Here is a 20,103-nt window from a genome sequence, read left to right as displayed (position 1 = left end):
ATGGGAGGAGGAGATTTTAACACACAATAGTTAGCACACTTTTATTGATAAAGCACACAAACGATTACACAAAGCTCTCACGCTTCTCTCTGTCTTTTACTCTCACTCAACTCCCATACTTTTCAATACAGGTTACAACCCATATATATAGGCAAAAGAATAACAAAAACAAAGATGAAATAACTCTCATTTATTTTGCAAATCCCAAAACATATCACGGAAGCTCCAAAATTCTTCAAGCCTGATGAGGAATAGTGCTCCACATTTTTCTTCTCCCAATCATCCACTTGCCTTTTGAAACTTATCACCTCCAAACCAATAGTTCTACCAACACGTTTTTGTACATCAAGCTTACTTTTCAACATCTAGTTCTAATATTCTTAATAGAGAGCACGTTCAAATGAAGGTTCCGCAATATTTGGGTAAATATTACAACACAAAAAGCTGTGGCAAAGGAAAGACACAAGTACAACCTGTGTCTATAGGCAAAACAATAACAAAAACAAAGATGAGATAATCTCTCATTTATTTTACAAATCCCAAAACATATCACAGAAGCTCCAAAAGTCTTCAAGCCTGATGAGTAATAGTGCTCCACGTTTTTCTTCTCCCAATCATCCACTTGCCCTTTGTGTTGGAAATTGACTAGAATTCCTAAATTGACTAGGATTCGTATTCCTATTCGATTTAGGTTTATTTAGTGTTTTCCTATAAATAGAGACCTTGGGGGTTCTTAGAGTTATGGTCTTTTGTTCAAGGGCTTAGATATTAGGGTTTTGTTCATCTCTTAGGGTTCCACCAAGGGTTTGTGTCTCCCTTTTGGGTTCCACCAGAGATTTGTCCCTAGATATCTGTTTGGTGCTTCAAATAGAGTTACGGGTATAGCCGGCTCTTTGTTTCTCTCCCCATTTATAATGAATCCTCTTGCTCTTTTTCCCGTGGAGTACATTCTTGCTTTGTGCTTGAACGGAACCACGTATATCTTTGTGTTCTTGTTTATCGGTTGTTGATTTGTTATCTTCTCAATTTCGTTTTCAGCACAACAAATTGGTATCAAAGCTCCGGGTTTTCAATCCGAGGCTTTCGTTTTCCGCTGCGTATTGTGCAATTGGTGATCGTTTCAATGGCGACTCATTTTGAAATTGTGAAGTTCGATGGCCAGAGCACTAGCTTCGGTTTATGGCGTATTAAGATGAAGGCTTTGCTTGTTCAACAAGGATTACACAAGACTTTGTTGGGAAAATCGAAGAAGCCTGCTAATATGCAAGATAGTGTGTTTGAGGATCTCGATGCGAAGGCGCTCAGTTTGATTCAGTTGTGTTTAGCCGATGATGTGCTTCGCGAGGTTGGGGAGGAGGATACGACTGCCGGTATTTGGTTGAAGTTGGAAAGTATCTATATGACGAAGTCTCTTACCAACCAGTTGTATTTGAAGCAGCGCCTTTATATGTTTCGTATGAGGGAAGGTATGCCCATAAAAGACCATCTAGATGAGTTAAATCGAATTATTATGGATTTAAAAAATATTGATGTTGTGATTGATGATGAAGATCAAGCCCTTATTGTGTTATGTTCTTTGCCTGCGTCTTATGAACATTTTGTTACTACCCTACTTTACAGGAGAGATACGATTTCCATGGAGGATGTTAAATATAGTTTATATTCAAAGGAATTAAGGAAAAAAGTATCCGGTGAAAGTAAGGTTTATGCTGATGGTTTGGTGGCGCAAGGAAGAACTTCTGAGAGGGATAATGGCAGTAGAGGGGTTTCTTGCTCTCGTTCCACAAATCAGGAAGTAAAGTGTTTTTACTGTAGGAAATACGGGCACATGGTGAGAAATTGTCCTAGGTTGAAAAATAAGGACAATTTTGAAAAGAAGATTGTTGCTGGTATTGTTGAAGAGGATTCCGAGGATTCACTTATGGTTCTTTCTGTGAATGTCGGTGATGTCTGTTCGAATACCGAATGGATTCTGGACTCCGGATGTTCTTACCACATATGTCCGAATAAGAATTGGTTCGATACTTATGAATTGGTCAGCTGTGGTACAGTTCTTATGGGGAATAATATGCCCTGTAGAATTGTTGGGATTGGAACAGTTAAAGTCAGAATGCATGATGAGTTTGTGAGGACGTTGTTTGGTGTTCGACATATACCAGATTTGAAGAGGAACCTTATCTCTTTGGGTACTCTCGACTCTTTGGGTTGGAAGCATACCGCTGAAGGTGGAGTCTTGAGGGTTTTGAAGGGTGCTCGTGTTTTAATGAAGGGTCAGAAATCGAATAACCTCTATGTGCTTGATGGTAGTACGATTGTGGGTGCTACATCTTTGGGTTCTTCATCAGTGAATTTGAGGTTGACTCAGTATTGGATTTTTAACTCTGTGGTGGAGTTGGTAATTAACTCCGTGTGGAGTTTGAGCAGATCTTCGTGTGTGTCCGAGAGGAATGCATTGGGTGGGAGGTGCCCGTTGGAAGATAGAGGCTCAATTTGGAGGCATGTGCGGCTGGGTTTCCTGAGTCGCATTTACAAGGTCAAGCAGGTGTGCTTGAGCCTTGCTCGTTTGTGCCGTTGGTGATTGCCCCATGGGGGGCTTTTGGGGGAGATAAGCGATTGAAGGAGAGGATGGCCTATAGTGTTGAGTTCGATGGAATTCAAGTCAAGGTGGAGATTTGTTGGAAATTGACTAGAATTCCTAAATTGACTAGGATTCGTATTTCTATTCGGTTTAGGTTTATTTAGTGTTTTCCTATAAATAGAGACCTTGGGGGTTCCTAGGGTTATGACCTTTTGTTCAAGAGCTTAGATATTAGGGTTTTATTCATCTCTTAGGGTTCCACCAAGGGTTTGTGTCTCCCTTTTGGATTCCACCATAGATTTGTCCATAGATATCTGTTTGGTGCTTCAAATAGAGTTACGTGTATAGCCGTCTCTTTGTTTCTCTCCCCATTTATAGTGAATCCTCTTGCTCTTTTCCCCGTGGAATACGTTCTTGCTTTGTGCTTGAACGAAACCACGTATATCTTTGTGTTCTTGTTTATCGCTTGTTGATTTGTTATATTCTCAATTTCGTTTTCAGCACAACACTTTGAAACTTATCACCTCCAAACCAATAGTTCCCCCAACACGTTTTTATATATCAAGCTTACTTTTCAACATCTAGTTCCAATATTCTTAATAGAGAGCACGTTCAAAAGAAGGTTCCGCAATATTTGGGTAAACATTACAACTCAAAAAGCTGAGACACATGAACGGCACAAGTACAACCTGTGTCACACATCCATTTTATTTCACTGATATAAGTTTCTGATAGCTGCTGCCACGACTCAACAGCTGAAAAGTTTCCTCTCCTTCAAGCTTTCAATGGTTTCCTTGATGCTCTCCTTGAAGGGAATGTAGTCAATGCCCAAGCTATTTGCTTTTTCACTGGATATCTGGTAAGTTGGTGAATATGGATAGTCATCCGCGCACCTATACAAATTACAAGCAATAGAAAAGAAAAAAGGGATTCAAGTTAGAAAGCACCAACTGCAGAGGGAGAGAGAGAGAGAGAGAGAGAGAGAGGGGATGGACTCCCCCGTTAAAATACGAGCATCTACAGTTATGAAAGGATTAGAATCTCTACATTCATCAATTGGCTAAGCGGACAAACTAAAAAGGATATCCCCAAAATCAGATGATTCACTTACTTTTCTGACAAACTAAAAAGGGTTAGTATCTTCACAATTTCAGAGTAGTGTACAACACTCTCAACAACGAAATATCTTCCATTAGCAGAAGGAATTTCAATTGCTTGAACATGCGCGTTGGCAACATCTTTTACGTTAACCCATCCAAACGTAGAATTTTGAAATGTTTCTGAACCTGCAAGATAAAGGAGAACGATTATTTTCGAACGAGAAACAAAAACTAAATCGTAACGTTGAAGATTGTTCCCTCATACAAGCAAAGAAGAAAAGGCGATGAAAGGAGAAAAACAGAAAAGGAAACAGAGAATTAGAAAAAACAACTAGACTCCTTCGTCACTCGAACGAGATCCCTTGCCTTTCAGAAGCAGCGTATCCCCCACTTTTGCACTTCCTGATTTGCGCCTCTTGACAACATCTGTTACTTTGAAATTGCTTTTTTAAATTCTCCATCTCTATCCTCTTGCTTAAAACACCCTAGGAAAGTGAAGGCTTCTATGAGGGAAGCCTCCTTTTCCTTGCTTCTTTCTTCCTTCTTGAAGCTTCTGACGATCAAACATAGGTCTATCTCCCACAGCCACATGGCCTGCCCACTGCATTTCACCCACCAGCCCACTGCATTTCACCCACCAGTCAGAGCCCCATTGCTTCGCCCCGCCCCGAGGAAGAAATAAACTCGAGCACCATGTCATCCGAAACCTCACTCTTCTGCGACTGTTCTACCCTCTTCACCCCGACCTTCCCTTGTTTTCTCTCTTGTTCCTCCACCACCACACCTTGTACGTTCTTGAACCACGACCCAAATTGCAGCACTCTAGAATGAATCCCGACAGCCCTAACTGCCATAAGGCATACTGTCTGGCAACGTGCCACTGCCTCATTTAGCCTGATTCTTAACTATTGCGGAGAAAAGTGTTACCAGAATCAGCCGAACAAACCGTCAGATTTAAAGGGGAATCCCAACCGGGCCATGACTCCAAAGAAGAAAATCAACATTAAAATTACGTAATTATTACTTTTTCAATTCAACAGAAATATAATCTGATGTTCAAAAAAAGAACATTGGCGCAAACAGAATAGAGAGCACCTACCATTTATTAGGTTCAATATTTCAGCAGCACTAGAATTGAGTGATGGCTGCAACAGAGGACCGATAACCATGGCTGGATTTATTGCAACCATATCGATACCCTTTTCTTTAACAAACTTCCGGGCAGCATCGATCTCAGCTAAAGTCTTTGATAGCAAGTACCACAGCTGGTAGCAGAAAATAAAGGAGATTGGCAAAGGCAGACATATAACAGATTGGAAAGAACAGCCATTGTCATTTCATATTATCCCAGAATACAAGCATGTGCTGCATATCCACGAGAAACCAAAGAAAAAAATCACGGGCAATCATGCTCGTTTGTTGAGGACATAAAATTTGGACGTTAAGAACCAATGTAGGTAGTTAAAGAAAATAAGTCACTATGAGTGTGTGTTCAAACGCCGGATCATAACGATGGACAGAGGACTCTTTCTCTCTCTTGGGCGTCAATTTCTCACAAACCATTTCCAGTCGCAAAACCTGGAATATCAAGTTCTTGGTTATCATATTCTACATACTCTGCAAGCTAATAACAAATAACTTTGAAGACGATTATTTCCCAAAAGTGCATTGCTAGCTGCAGGGCCTACAGACATGGATTTAAAATCCAAACCCAGTACATTACTTCTTGATCTAATCAAACACAACTCGATGGAAAAACTGTAGTCGTCAAATTCTACTTATTCTGTTAGCCCTATGAACAGCTTTCATGAGCACAGGAAAGTATTTAACAGAAATGAGCGAATAGCATGTAGACATACCTTATGTTGGTTGCATAATTCTGGATCAGAAAACCGAGTCTCATCAACTACCAGTTCAGGAGTTCGAGGCCTACCATTTTGTACAACTGCAGCAATCGAGGATGTCAACACTGCTCTTTTCAACGCAGGATCAATCATTTCTGTCTGAAATAAAAAAACAAACAACAAGCGAATAACAAACACGGAGCAGAGCAAACATAACTCATATTATTACACTTAAAAGAACAATATCTAAAACACTTCCTTCTAAAGAGTCCATAAAGACCAATATGTACTTCGGGACTGCTTTGCGGACATTCAAACCATTTCACAAACACATGAGGGGTTAACCACATGTTATAACAACGTTATTCGAACCCGTAAAAGTATGGTTAAGTAGGGTGAACTTGCGGATCCTTGACATCTTGTTTACACCATATTTCACCGCCTGTCAATGATCGATCGAAAGGTGACAATTATAAAAATGCTTCCTATTTTATTATTTTGTATTAATAATATAACTAGTTTTTATTTCTTTTATTTGTTTGTATTTTAATGAAATGCAGGACACTTGACATGTTCCTACACACTTGGAAGTTAAAAGGACACTTGTCATCGTCCTACACACTGAGAAATTGAGAAGTTATTTGGACAAGTGGCATGCTCCTACACACTTTGAAGTTTGTGGGAAGTTATTTGGACACTGGAAAGATAATTAGAAGAATGAAGAGTAGTGAGAAGTTAGGAAGTTATTTCCGACACATTTTGTTTTTTCTACAAGTAGCCTCTTATAGTTTCATTATAAACTCTCTCCAACAAATCAAAGTCTTTACTTGATTCTTAAATTTTTGTCTTACTAACCCATTCGGGTTATAATTAAGAGTAGGAGTAGAATTTCATATTCTAATTAAGCTTAGCTTAGGATCTTTGATGTGTCGCTTACAGCGATAGATCGATCGTTGAAGATTGATGGAAGAATCTCTTCCATTCTTCATCTTTCTTATCACCAATTTCATGCTTGACTCGACTGCCATTTCTCTTCCGGTGAAGTTCTAAAATAACAGATCCGTCTTGTGGAGACATGGCCTTATTCGCCCTTATTTTTGTTGTTGGCATTGTTTCCCGAAATCTTTGTCGATTTTGATCGAGGAAGAAATTGGTAAACACATCCATGAAGAAAGGAGATGTGGTGTGAAAGACCCCTACACAGCCATCAATAGCAGCATCGAAGGAACCTTCTTCAAGTAGGTTTGCTTTGAACAAGTGAAGTCTCTCTTTAGCACCCTCAAGCGAAAGTAAGTGCTCTGTCTTCTTAGGATCACCTGCGCCACAATATCAAGTGAAAAAAAGTATACTTCTATAGACTTATAATGGAAAGAGACAAGCATGAATCAATGTGGAAAAAATTGGACTGCAGTAACAGAGTCATCTGTGAAATAAATTTGGTCCCTAAAGGATGCACTTGATATTAGTGTGGTTCTCAATATAGAAATAATGTTAATTTAGCTCCAAATGTACTAAATAGTGCTGTAATCGAACCGAGCAGCTCGTGAGCTTGACTCATTAACTCTCGGCTCGAGCTCGAGCTCGAGTTTTCGGCTCATTAAGAGAGGCTCAACTCGATTAAAAAGGCTCGTTGAGTAAATGACTAAACTCGGCTCGTTAATGCTCGAGCCGAGCTCGAGCTCAAATTTTCGGCTCGTTTAATAAACGAGCCAAGCTCAAGCTTGACAAATCTTGGTTCGGCTCGTCTACAGCCCTAGTCCCATAGAATTGTGTAGATGGGTGTGAAATATATATTTTAGCATTTGTGGGTCTGATGATCTTTATATCGGTATGCTTTCGACCAACTTTTCATAAACTAAGGAGTGTAATTTTTGTTAGTGTTCGTATCATCTTTTACTACTTTAGAAACTCTATTTATTGATCTTCAATGGCTCTTGATTTAAAATGAGGGACATGCGAGCGTTTTACCGGAATGAATTATTTGACTTATTAAGGGTAAAATGGTCACGTATTTTGATGTACAAGTGATTTATAATCCAAACCACTTTGGTTGGAAAGTATAGTGAACAAGCTTTCTAACGGCTTAAACTAAGTACAAATCGGAGTCCGGGAGTGTTAGGAGCAAACCCACAAAGTTGGACTTTTTTTGAAGTGTTGAGACTTGAGAGTGCACCTGAGGCGCACTGAAATGAATCTAGGGCGCATAACATTGCGCCTGGGCGCATTAAAGTTGTACAGAAGGCCAAAATTTGCGGGCTTGCCTCAGACACTCCCTAAATACGATTTGTCCGTGATTTGAACCGTTACAAAGCTTGTTCATTTTATTTTCTAACTCAAGTGGTTTGCATAAAAATAAAGTCTACATCAAAAGACGCGGTCATTTTACCCTCATTGGGTCAAAAAAACAATTCAAATTGTTCGGCACCTACATACAGTGGGTTGCGCGTTTTGGTGATTCATGTTTGAAATCCCGAAAGAGTTAGAGGGACTAATTCTTTTTTTCTTTTTTTTGCATCAAAAAAGAACTTCATAGATTAATAAAGAGTCATTACAGCCCATAGTTCGGAAATAAAAAAGACAACCATAGTACATGATAAATAATACATCATGCATAGAAAAGAGATGCAGCTTCCTAAAATAAAAAAGAACCATTTAGAAGCTTTATTCATTGTCAAGTGGATAAGATATATCAGCTTCTGAGCGGATCTTGGAGGATGCTGCAAATTTTGCCATTGCATATGCACGATGAATCCTGTTAGGATCACATTGAGAAATGCTGCAGAGGGACTAATTCTTGAAAGGTAGGATTGAGCTCCCCTCAAATTCGTACGTAATCCACACATACCGCTGGACCACAAGGACAATTCAAATTGTTCGGCATGCAGTTTCTACTTTCTATATCTATAAAGAAGAACGTCTCTGCAAAAACAAAACTTGATCGGATTTCGATAAATGCATGAATAGATTGTGTAAAATGAACGATTTATGTCCCATCCCCATATGTCGGATCAACTTTTGTTTTGCTTATATATTCCTCTAAACGAGTCCTACGACGGGACAACGTTTTAAGCGGCCTGTGATTGATTGTTAAACTTTGTCGAATCAAAAATCGGTTAAAACGAGTCAGTCGATAGCCAACCAACCAACCTTGCACATATTATTTTCTATGCGAGGCTTACGAGATGAATGGTGATTACCTAGGGTCGTGGTGTGCCGGTAGTACACCAAAGGCACTACAGGGTTGTAGTGCAATTCAGTTGAGTCCTTGATGAGATCTCAACATCACAATAATCATCGTTCATTTTGTAGAGGTCATTAAACACTTTAGATGTACAAAAAAAGATTTCAATCGGATGACAACAACATGATCGAGATACATTTTTCGTGCAGTTTATGTGTTGAAACATTTGGACCGTTCAATTTTTGAAAACAAACGTTTATCAGATCATGTCGTTTATAGTATTAGACCTGTCTAACATTTTTTACATTCAAAGTTTAGCCGACCTCTGTAAAAATAAAAAATAAAACGGTTCAAATGGTAATGACGAGATCTCAGAGGATCCGAATTAGCCATTTAGGTGCTTCGGAATGGGGGATGCTGCCAAGTACCTCCTGCAAAGCGGGTACAAACCGGCCGATCCAATCGTTCAGGGAGATGCTCGGCAGCATCCCTTGTACTGGGTCCCTCCTCCAATGCTATGTGGACTCCATAGTGGGCCAGAAAGTGAGTATTTAGGAGGGTACATTATATATATAACGAGAAATCCATTGTGGTGCATGTTTTGGAGAGCTACAAGAGATGTAAGACCGATGATTTCGGACTTGATCCATTCGATCAACCTACTTTACAGTACCAAGGGTTCACGAGTGAATCAGGATAGTTGGCCCAACAATTGTGTAACTTCGGTAGGATAATTCTTCTACCATGTCATAGAAAAAGGGTTGGTCCATTTGGAGTATAACAAGAAATTGTTCCCGATGTCCCAGGTTCGACATCTGGTCGTGCAGCTATGATGTAACATGCACTAATTCTGAGGCTATTCCTTCAATCGCTTCCGAGACCGAAAAGAGGGAAGTTCTTACTGCCTGCAAAAAAACCTCTTGAGGCCACTAGACATTCACGAAAGGACTTTGAATTCAATCAACATGCGCGCAAGTTAACCGCGGCATCCAATTGTCAAAAATAAAGAAAATCAAACAATAATTAACCAAAATCAAGGTACTTGTACAACAGCACTAAGGGACTTGCTTATTTTCAGTCCACTTTGTTCTAATCAGCCCACCAAGGATCCCACGTCGAAGGCCAAGCTATCCGTTTTATAGCGCCCCATTTAGATCTTTCAAAAAAAAAAAATTGCACGATCAATCATAATGCATGTTTTATTTGATCCCATATACTACTTGTTAAGGGGATGAAGCATCACGTGATGATGTTCCAAAGTCACTGATAAAGAAGGTTATTTTGCTTTAATTTCGATGCCTCCAAAGCTTTTATTTGTTGAGATATGTACAATGAATAACAGAGAAACTTATCATTACCACTTGGAACCGGAGTAGAAATTCAACACCACCATATGCATTTGCCTCTCTCTCTTAAGCAGCAGAAGAAGAAGCTTTACACTTCAAAACCAATGCAAGAACCAAGAGAATGAAAAGAATCCCAGTAGAAGAACCCACCCCCCCTATATATCCAGTCAGCATCAAACCTGGTAAAACTCTGTTCCAAATAAGCCAACAGAGTGATAGCCAAGACCAAAACCAACAGCAGAAGAGGCAGCAAGTGGGAAGAGATGCAACGAATCGGTTCCTCGTCAAACTCCGGCTCGATCGTGGGTCTCCGGTTGATATAGAAAGGTGAGAGCACGGTAATGAGGTCCAAGTATATGGCCAATATCCTCTCCGGACGGTAGATTCTTCTATTTGATATAGGTTTTTTGTTCAAAGGTAGCGAAAGGTTGTAAACTGAAATTTAACAAATACAATGGGTGACTGAGTAAGGGATGTGGAAGTTGAATGGAACTTACAATGTGTAGATGAGCGCGAAAACGTATTTTAGCTATTGTGGAACTGGGGCGAGCCAATAAAGTTTGACATTTTTGTAATGTTGAGAGTGCGCCCGGCGCGCACTGAAATGCGCCTGGGGCGCATGAGCGCATGAACAAACTACACAAAAGTTCAAACTTTGCGGGTTTGCCCGGACACTCTCAAATTCGGATTTGCACGTCATTTGAACCGTTAGAAAGCACATTCGTTTTACTTTCTAACCCAAGTTCTATGGATCTGCCCGGACACTCCCAAATTCGGATTTGCACGTCATTTGAACCGTTAGAAAGCACATTCGTTTTACTTTCTAACCCAAGTTCTATGGATCAAAAAATCATTTGTACATCAAATGATGTTACCAATTTACCCGCAGTGGGTCAAAAAAAAAAATCATTTCGGTAAAATGTTTGCATATCCCTCATTTCAAATCGAATCAAGACCCATTATATATCAACATATAGAGTTTTTAAAGTAGTAAAAGATCGTACAATCTAACAAAAAAAATACTTATGTTTGCTTTATGAAAAGTAGGTAGAAAGAAAACCACTACAAAAATTGTCAGAGCCACAGAGGCTAAGACATGTTCTAATTAATTTTTTATTCGACACTCAAATCTCCAGTTCTTAGGCACGTACTTTGTTCAATGCTGAAGTGTTTCATGGAGTTAGGGATGTGGAAGTTGAATGGAACTTAGAATGTGTAGATGAGCGCGAAAACGTATTTTTTCTATTGTGGCTTTGATGATCATTATATCGGTATGTTTTCGACCAACTTTTCATGAGATAAATTTTATTATTTCGTTTTTCATTTTTATCATCTTTTACTATGTGGGGCTCCATCCCGAATGATTCACTCTTTTGGACCAAGGGTGTTGAAATCTGCTCCTAGCCTTTCTCTTTGCCCTACAAAATGAAGCACGGCTAAAGACCACACCAAAGGTTCTCCGGAATGGCCCTCCGGTGCAAGAATCAGTTCACTTACAGAGAAAAATTAAGAACCAAGAGCTAGGGTTTTTTTCTGTTCGTACCTCCTCCAGGAAGGCATATGGGGTATTTATAGCCCTAGCTTGATCTCCAAGATTGCACCTATGCTCGACACGCGTCGGCTGATGTCACCCTCACGTCACGTTTAGGGTTTTGTAACCGTTTGTGGGATGAGCTGGCACCTTCACGTGCCCCTATCCTTATCCCGATAACCGATCGGATGACGTCACGAACGTCACCACGAATAAGGTTGTTGTTCCCATGCGGGTGAATTAAAGCTACACAGGAGTTCAAATTTTGCGGGTTTGCCCCGAACACTTCGGAACTCCAATTTGCGCATGATTTGAACCATAAGAAAGCTTGTTCATTTTATTTTTTAACCCAAGTGGTATGGATCAAAAATCATTTGTACATCAAAAGATGTTACCATTTTACCCTCAATGGATAGAAAGCAATTCATTTCGTTAAAATGCTTGCGTGTCTCTCATTTCAAGTCGTATCAAGACCCATTATATATCAACACATAGTGTTTTTAAAGTAGTAAAACATCGTAGAATCATTAACAGAAAAAAAAATTTATGTTTGCTTTATAGAAATTAGGTAGAAAGAAGACCACCACAAAAAATCTTCAGAACCGCTGAGGCTAAGACATGTTCTAATTAAGTTTTTATTCAACACTCAAATCCCCAGTTCTTAGGTACGTACTTTGTCGAATGCTGAAGTGTTTCAAATAGTTAGGGATGTGGCATTTGAATGGAACTTAAAATGTGTAGATGAGCGCGAAAACAAATTTTAGCTATTGTGGCTCTTATGATCATTATATTGGTATGCTTTCGACAAACTTTTCATAAATAAAGTGTATTATTTTGTTTGTCGTTTGTATCATCTTTTACAACTTTAAAAACTCTATTTGTTGATATACAATGGATCTTGATGCGATTTAAAATGAGGGATATACGGGCGCTTTCAAGAAATGAGCTATTTTTTGACCTACTGAGGGTAAAATGGTCATGTCGTTTAACGTAAAAATAGTTTTTGATTCAAACCCCTTCGGTTAGAAAGTAAAATGGACAAGCTTTCTAACGGTTCAAACCACGCGTCAATCGGAGTTCGGGAGTGTCTGGGGCAAAATTACAAAGTTTGACATTTTTGTAGTGTCCCGAGTGCGCCTGAAGTGCAATGAAATGCACCCAGGGCGCATGACCTGGCGCCTGGGCGCATTAAAGCTACACAGGAGTTCAAATTTTGCGGATTTGCTCCGAACACTTCGGAACTCTGATATGCGCATGATTTGAACCATAAGAAAGCTTGTTCATTTTACTTTTTAACCCAAGTGGTATGGATCAAAAATCATTTGTACATCAAAAGATGTTACCATTTTACCCTCAATGGATATAAAGCAATTCATTAAGTTAAAACGCTTGCATGTCTCTCATTTCAAGTTGTATCAAGACCTATTATATATCAACACATAGAGTTTTTAAAGTAGTAAAACATTGTAGAATCATTAACAGTAAAAAAAATTTATGTTTGCTTTATAGAAATTAGGTAGAAAGAAGACCACCACAAAAAATCGTCAGAATCGCTGAGGCTAAGACATGTTCTAATTAAGTTTTTATTCGACACTCAAATCCCCAGTTCTTAGGTACGTACTTTGTTCAATGCTGAAGTGTTTCAAATAGTTAGGGATGTGGCATTTGAATGAAACTTAGAATGTGTAGAAGAGCGCGAAAACAAATTTTAGCTATTGTGGCTCTTATGATCATTATATCGGTATGCTTTCGACAAACTTTTCATAAATAAAGTGTATTATTTTGTTGGTCGTTTGTATCATCTTTTACAACTTTAAAAACTCTATTTGTTGATATACAATGGATCTTGATGCGATTTAAAATGAGGGATATACGGGCGCTTTCAAGAAATGAGCTATTTTTTGACCTGCTGAGGGTAAAATGGTCATGTCGTTTAATGTAAAAATATTTTTTGATTCAAACCCCTTGGGTTAGAAAGTAAAATGGACAAGCGTTCTAATGGTTCGAACCACGCGTAAATCGGAGTTCGGGAGTGTCTGGAGCAAGAGTACAAAGTTTGACATTGTTGTATTGTCCCGAGTGCGCCCGAAGCGCAATGAAATGCACCCAGGGCGCATGACCTGGCGCCTGGGCGCATTTAGGCTACATAGGAGTTCAAATTTTGCGGGTTTGCCCCGAACACTTCGGAACTCCGATTTGCGCGTGATTTGAACCGTAAGAAAGCTTGTTCATTTTACTTTTTAACCCAAGTGTATGGATCAAAAATCATTTGTACATCAAAAGATGTTACCATTTTACCCTCAATGGATAAAAAATAATTCATTTCGATAAAACGCTTGCGTGTCTCTCATTTCAAGTCGTACCAAGACCCATTATATATCAACACATAGAGTTTTTATAGTAGTAAAACATTGTAGAATCCTTAACAGTAAAAAAAATTTATGTTTGCTTTATAGAAATTAGGTAGAAAGAAGACCACCACAAAAAATCGTTAGAACCGTTGAGGCTAAGCCACGTTCTAAGATTCATTCTGTATGTACACAAATCCCTTGTTCTTAGGTATTTTGTTCAATGCCTAAGTGTTCCATAGAGTTTGTTGGAGCGTAGAAAAAATAGTGTCATCATGGACATTGGCCAAAGCAGGACTTCAATATTTTCGAAGTCAAATTTGGATGTCTACAACCACCCATGATGAAAATTTAGAATATTTCCAAACGAGAATACCGAAAAGGATTTAGAGTATTCCCTATATTTCAACATACTGCTGCCACATTACAACAACAACCTTCAGTGCCACCACAACGCATTGAGAACATTTTCTATTCAAGAATTTCAGAATTTTCATGTTCACAAGGTTAAGATCCATCACTACATTATAACCACCACCTCTATGTAAAAGGTCATCGATTTTTTTTGGGATTGTAGTGTGTGAATTTGTAAGAATTGAGATATTTCTCAGTAACTTTGGAGTTTTCTTTTTTAATGGAGATAATTTTCATTCATTTTTTGGCTGCTATGGTGATGGCCGCAGTGGCTGTGACGATGGTCACGGAAAAAGTAACCAGCTCACTATTGGCATTGTTATTAGTTAGATTATTGTAGATCCTCTCAACTAGTAAAGTGTCCCAAGCAACAAAAAAGGTCAATATACGATGTTACGCAGCATGAGTAGGAATGGCTTCAGACACTTGATCCATCAGTGGCATTCTGCGTGCCTTGTATCTACCTTATTGTTTTTCTCCCATCCACAAGATTTTTAAAATAGTGGCAATACATGCTCGTGAGACTTTCCAAACCTGCCATAATTAATTAATGGATTTTGCATCGTGAACCGAGTAATTACCCATAAAATTACACCACTGCATGAATGATTTGTTCAACAAAAGTTGTAACAGTATCCAAGTTCAAAACAATTTTGAACCTTACATATTTCACTAGCAACATTCTTAAGATCCCTGGAATTTAAGCATTGCTAAACCAGTATCTACTTCACCCTCCTCCAAAATGAGAGAGAGAGAGAGAGAGAGAGAGAGAGAGAGAGAGAGAGAGAGAGAGAGAGAGCCTTGACTCTTGAGGTTTCTAGTGTTCGAAAGCGGAAGCAATAGCTATCACTGAGTTAGGGATATGGAAGTTGAATGGATCTTAGAATGTGTAAATGAGCGCGAAACGTATTTTAGCTGTTGTGGCTATGATTATCATTATATCGGTATGCTTTCGACAAACTTTTCATAAAATAAAGTGTATTATTTCGTTTTTCATTTGTATCAACTTTTACTACATTAAAAACTCTATTTGTTGATACACAGTGGATCTCCATGCGATTTAAAATTAGGGAAATACGGGCGCTTTCCAGAACTAAGATATTTTTTGACTCACTGAGGGTAAAATGGTCATGTCTTTTGATGCAAAAATATTTTTTGATCCTCTCAACTAGTAAAGCGTCCCAAGCAACCAAAAAGGTCAATATACGATGTTACGCAGCATGAGTCGAAATGGCTTCAGACACTTGATCCGTCAGTGGCATTCTGTGTGCCTTGTATCTACCTTATTGTTTTTCTCCCATCCACAAGATTTTAAAAAAAGTGGCAATACATGCTCGTGAGACGTTCCAGACTTGCCATAATTAATTAATGGACTTTGCATAGTGAACCTAGTAATTACCCATAAAATTACACTTCAGCATGAATGATTTGTTCAACAAAAGTTGTAACAGTATCCAAATTCAAAACAATTTTGAACCCTGCATATTTTACTAGCAACATTCTTAAGATCCCTGGAATTTAAGGATTGCTAAACCAGTATCTGCTTCACCCTTCTCCAAAATGAGAGAGAGGGAAGGAAAGAGAGAGGGAGAGAAGGAGGGAGGGAGAGAGGTACTTTGGATATACTTTGGATCTTGATGGGATTTAAAATGTGGGATATACGAGCACTTTCTAGAAATGAGCTATTTTTTGACCCACTGAGGGTAAAATGGTCATGTCTTTTTATGTAAAAATATTTTTTGATTCAAACCGCTTGAGTCAGAAAGTAAAATGAAAAAACTTTCTAATGGTTCAAACCACGCGTAAATCGGAGTTCGGGAGTGTCTGGAGCAAGATTACAAAGTTTGACATTTTTGCATTGTCCAGAGTGCGCCTGAGGCGCAATGAAATGCGCCCGGGGTGCATGAACTGGCGCCTGGGCGAATGAAAGCTACAAAGGAGTTCAAACTTTGTGGGTATGCCCCGAACACATCCGAACTCCGATTTGCGCGTGATTTGAACCGTTAGAAAGCTTGTTCATTTTACTTTCTAACCCAAGTGGTATGGAACAAAAATCATTTGTACATCAAAAGATGTTACCATTTTACCCTCAATGGGTAAAAAATAATTCATTTCGATAAGACGCTTGCATGTCTCTCATTTCAAATTGAATAAAGACCCATTACACATCAATACATAGAGTTTTTAAAGTAGTAAAACATAGTAGAATCCTTAACACTAAAAATATTTATGTTTTGCTTTATAAAAATTAGGTAGAAAGAAGACAGCCACAAAAAATCGTCAGAACCACCGAGGCTAAGAAACGTTCTAAGTTTCATTCTGTACACATGTACAATTCCCTAGTTCTTAGGTATTTTGTTCAATCCCTAAGTGTTTCCCTAGTTCTTAGGTATTTTGTTCAATGCCTTAGTGTTCCATAGAGTTCGTTGAAGCGTTGAAAAAATATTGTAATCATGGACATTGGCTAAAACAGGACCTCAATATTTTTGAAGTCAAGTTTGGATGTCGATCTACAACCACCCAAGATGAAAATTTAGAATGTTTCCAAACGAGAATACCGAAAAGGATTGAGAGTATTCCCTATATTTATTTCAACATACCGCCACCACATTACAACAACAACCTTCAGCGCCACCACAACGCTTTGAGAACATTTTCTATTCAAGAATTTCAGAATTTTAATGTTGACAAGGTTAAGATCCATCACTACATTATAACCACCACCTCTATTTAAAAGGTCATCCATTTTTATGGGATTGTGGTGTGTGAATTTGTAAAAATTGAGATAATTCTCAGTAGTTTTTGAGTTTTTTTTTTAATGAAGATAATTTTCATTCATTTTTTGGCTGCTATGGTGATGGCTGCGGTGGTTGTGACGATGGTGATGGAAAAAGTAACCAGCTCACTATTGGCATTGCAGTTAGTTAGATTATTGTATATCCTCTCTACTAGTAAAGCGTCCCAAGCAACAAAAAAGGTCAATAAGCGAAGTTCCCCAACGTACTAGGAATGGCTTATGACATTTGATCCGTCAGTGGCGTTCTGCGATCCTTGTATCTATCTTATTGCTTTGCCCCCATCCACAATATTTAAAAAATAAAAGTGGCAATACATGCTCGCGTGATGTTCCAGACCTGCCATAATTAGTTAATGGACTCTGTATCTGTAGAAACTTTATATCCATCTCAAAACCAATTGGTAATAAGTGGAGTGGTCCCAAATGTTAGTAAGTGATCATCCATTCCACTCCCAAGTATTGTGTGACTCTATTTTCTTAACATCCCTGCTCACTTGCAGCCGCATTTGAGGTCTATCACGTGTGACCACTTTTGGGTCCTATCATTATGTAGCCTTTTTGCTGGTCTCTCATCGTGGGGCGTGGATTGTAAATTTTTTAAAATGTGGGGTGGAACGAGCCCCGCTCAAATACCATATGGAAACTTTAAGGAAATGAATCCTACATTGTTTGGGAGTGGAATAAGTGATCACTTAATAACATCTGAGACCTCTCCACTCATTGCCAATTGATTTTGAGATGGATATAAAGTTTCCACATGGTATCAGAGCGGAGCCCATTTCACCCCACATTTTATAAAACTTACAATCCACACCCTACGATGACAGACCAGCAAAAATGTTGCACGATGATAAGACCCAAAAGTGGCCACACGTGACAGACCTCAAATGCGGTTGCACGTGAGGGGGCTGTTAAGAAAATGGAGTCCCACATTGCTTGAGAGTGGAATGAGTGATCACTTAATAACATTTGGGACCTCTCCACTCATTCCTAATTGGTTTTGAGATGGATATAAAGTTTCCACGTGATATCAGAGCGGGGCTCGTTCCACCTCACATTTTAAAAATTTACAATCGACATCCCACGATGACAGACTAGTAAAAAGGCTGCACGATGATAGGACCCAAAAGTGGCCACACGTGACAGACCTCAAACGCGGTTGCACGTGAGGGGGTTGTTAAGCAAATAGAGTCTCACATTGCTTGGGAGTGGAATGAGTGATCACTTTATAACATTTGGGACCTCTCCACTCTTTTTGTCAATTGGTTTTGAGATGGACTTAAAGGTTCCACATGGTATCAAAGCAGGGCCTGTTCTACCCCACATTTTATAAAATTCACAATCTATACCCCGTGATGGCAGACCAGCGAAAAAGGCTGCACGATGATAGGACAAAAAAAGTGGCCACATGTGACAGATTTCAAACGTGGCTGCACGTGAGGGTAGATGTTAAGGAAATGAATCTCATATTGGTTGGGAGTAAAATGGGTAATCACTTAATAACATCTGAGACCTCTCCATTCATTGCCAATTGATTTTGAAATGGACATAAAGTTTCCACATGGTATCAAAGAGGGGCCCGTTCCACCCCACAGTTTATAAAATTTACAATCCACACCCCGCGAAAAAAAGACTGCACGATAATAGGATCCAAAAAGTGGCCACACGTGATAGACCTCGAACGCGACTGCACGTGAGGGAGGATGTTAAGGAAATGAATCCCACATTGCTTGGGAATGAAATAGGTGATCACTTAATAACATTTGGGACCTCTCTACTCATTGCCAATTATTTTTGAGATGGACATAAAATTTTCACATAATATTAGAATGGGGTTCGTTCCACCCCACATTTTAAAAATTCATAATCCACACCCCACGATGACAGACCAGTAAAAAGGCTGCACGATGATTGGACCCAAAAGTGGCCACACGTGACAGATCTCAAACACGGCTGCACATGAGGGGGATGTTAAGGAAATGAATCACACATTGCTTGGGAGTGGAATGGATAATCACTTAATAATATCTGGGACCTTTCCACTCATTGCCAATTGATTTTGAGATGGATATAAAGTTTTCACATTATCGCAAACCCAGTAATTACCCATAAAAATACACCTCAACATGAATGAATTGTTCCACAAAACTTGTAACAATATCCAAATTCAAAACAATTTTGAACCCTGCATATTTCACCAGCAACATTCTTAAGATCCCTTGAATTTAAGCATTGCTAAACCTGTATCTGTTTCACCCTCCTCCAAAATGAGAGAGAGAGAGAGAGAGAGAGAGAGAGAGAGAGAGAATGTGTGTGTGTGTTTGTTGACTCTTGAGGTTTCTAGTGTTGGAAAGCGGAAGTGATAGGTTTCACTGATGGAAGGAGGAGATTTTCAAAAACAATAGTAAGCATACTTTTATTGATAAAGCACATAAACGATTACACAAAGCTCTCACACTTCTCTCTGTCTTTTAATCCCACTCAACTCTCATACTCTTCAATACATATTACAACCCATATATATAGGCAAAACAATAACAAAAACAAAGATGAGATAATCTATCATTTATTTTGCATATCCCAAAACATATCACAGTAGCTCCAAAAGTCTTTAAGCCTGATTAGAAATAGTGCTCCACAATTTTCTCCTCCCAATCATCCACTTGCCCTTTGAAACTTATCACCTACAAACCAATAGTTCCCCAATATGTTTTTGTACATCAAACTTACTTTTCAACATCAAGTTCCAATATTCTTAAATAGAGAGCACGTTCAAAAGAAGGTTCCCTAATATTTGGGTAAACATTACAACCCAAAAAGCTGAGGCACATGAAAGGCACTAGTACAACCTGTGTCACACATCCATTTTATTTTACTGATACAAGTTTCTGATAGCTGCTGCCACGACTCAACAGCTGAAAAGTTTCTTCTCCGTCAAGCTTTCAACGGTTTCCTTGACGCTCT

General features: G+C 38.9%; 1 protein-coding gene across 1 annotated transcript; it reads right to left on the bottom strand.

The window, feature by feature from the left end:
- Window positions 1-3,085: 3,085 nt before the first annotated feature.
- Window positions 3,086-8,081, bottom strand: LOC131314134 (phenylacetaldehyde reductase-like). Its single transcript, XM_058342627.1, has 7 exons — window positions 8,075-8,081; window positions 6,460-6,838; window positions 5,735-5,819; window positions 5,538-5,681; window positions 4,778-4,943; window positions 3,690-3,864; window positions 3,086-3,471 (listed from the first exon to the last, which is right to left on the bottom strand). Exons 1-7 carry the CDS (start codon window positions 8,079-8,081, stop codon window positions 3,327-3,329), a joined length of 1,101 nt encoding a protein of 366 aa, XP_058198610.1. The 3' UTR covers window positions 3,086-3,326.
- Between the last annotated feature and the right edge of the window lie 12,022 nt (window positions 8,082-20,103).

This window comes from Rhododendron vialii, chromosome 13a (genome assembly GCF_030253575.1).
Source record: "Rhododendron vialii isolate Sample 1 chromosome 13a, ASM3025357v1".
Lineage (NCBI taxonomy): Eukaryota > Viridiplantae > Streptophyta > Magnoliopsida > Ericales > Ericaceae > Rhododendron > Rhododendron vialii.
This window is presented reverse-complemented; position numbering and strand designations above follow the sequence as displayed.

Coding starts and splice junctions, on each gene's coding strand:
- LOC131314134 (XM_058342627.1), bottom strand. Junction 4,944..5,537: donor AATTATGCAACCAACATAAG/GTATGTCTACAT, acceptor TTCTGCTACCAG/CTGTGGTACTTGCTATCAAA. Junction 3,472..3,689: donor CTTTTTAGTTTGTCAGAAAA/GTAAGTGAATCA, acceptor TAATTTGTATAG/GTGCGCGGATGACTATCCAT.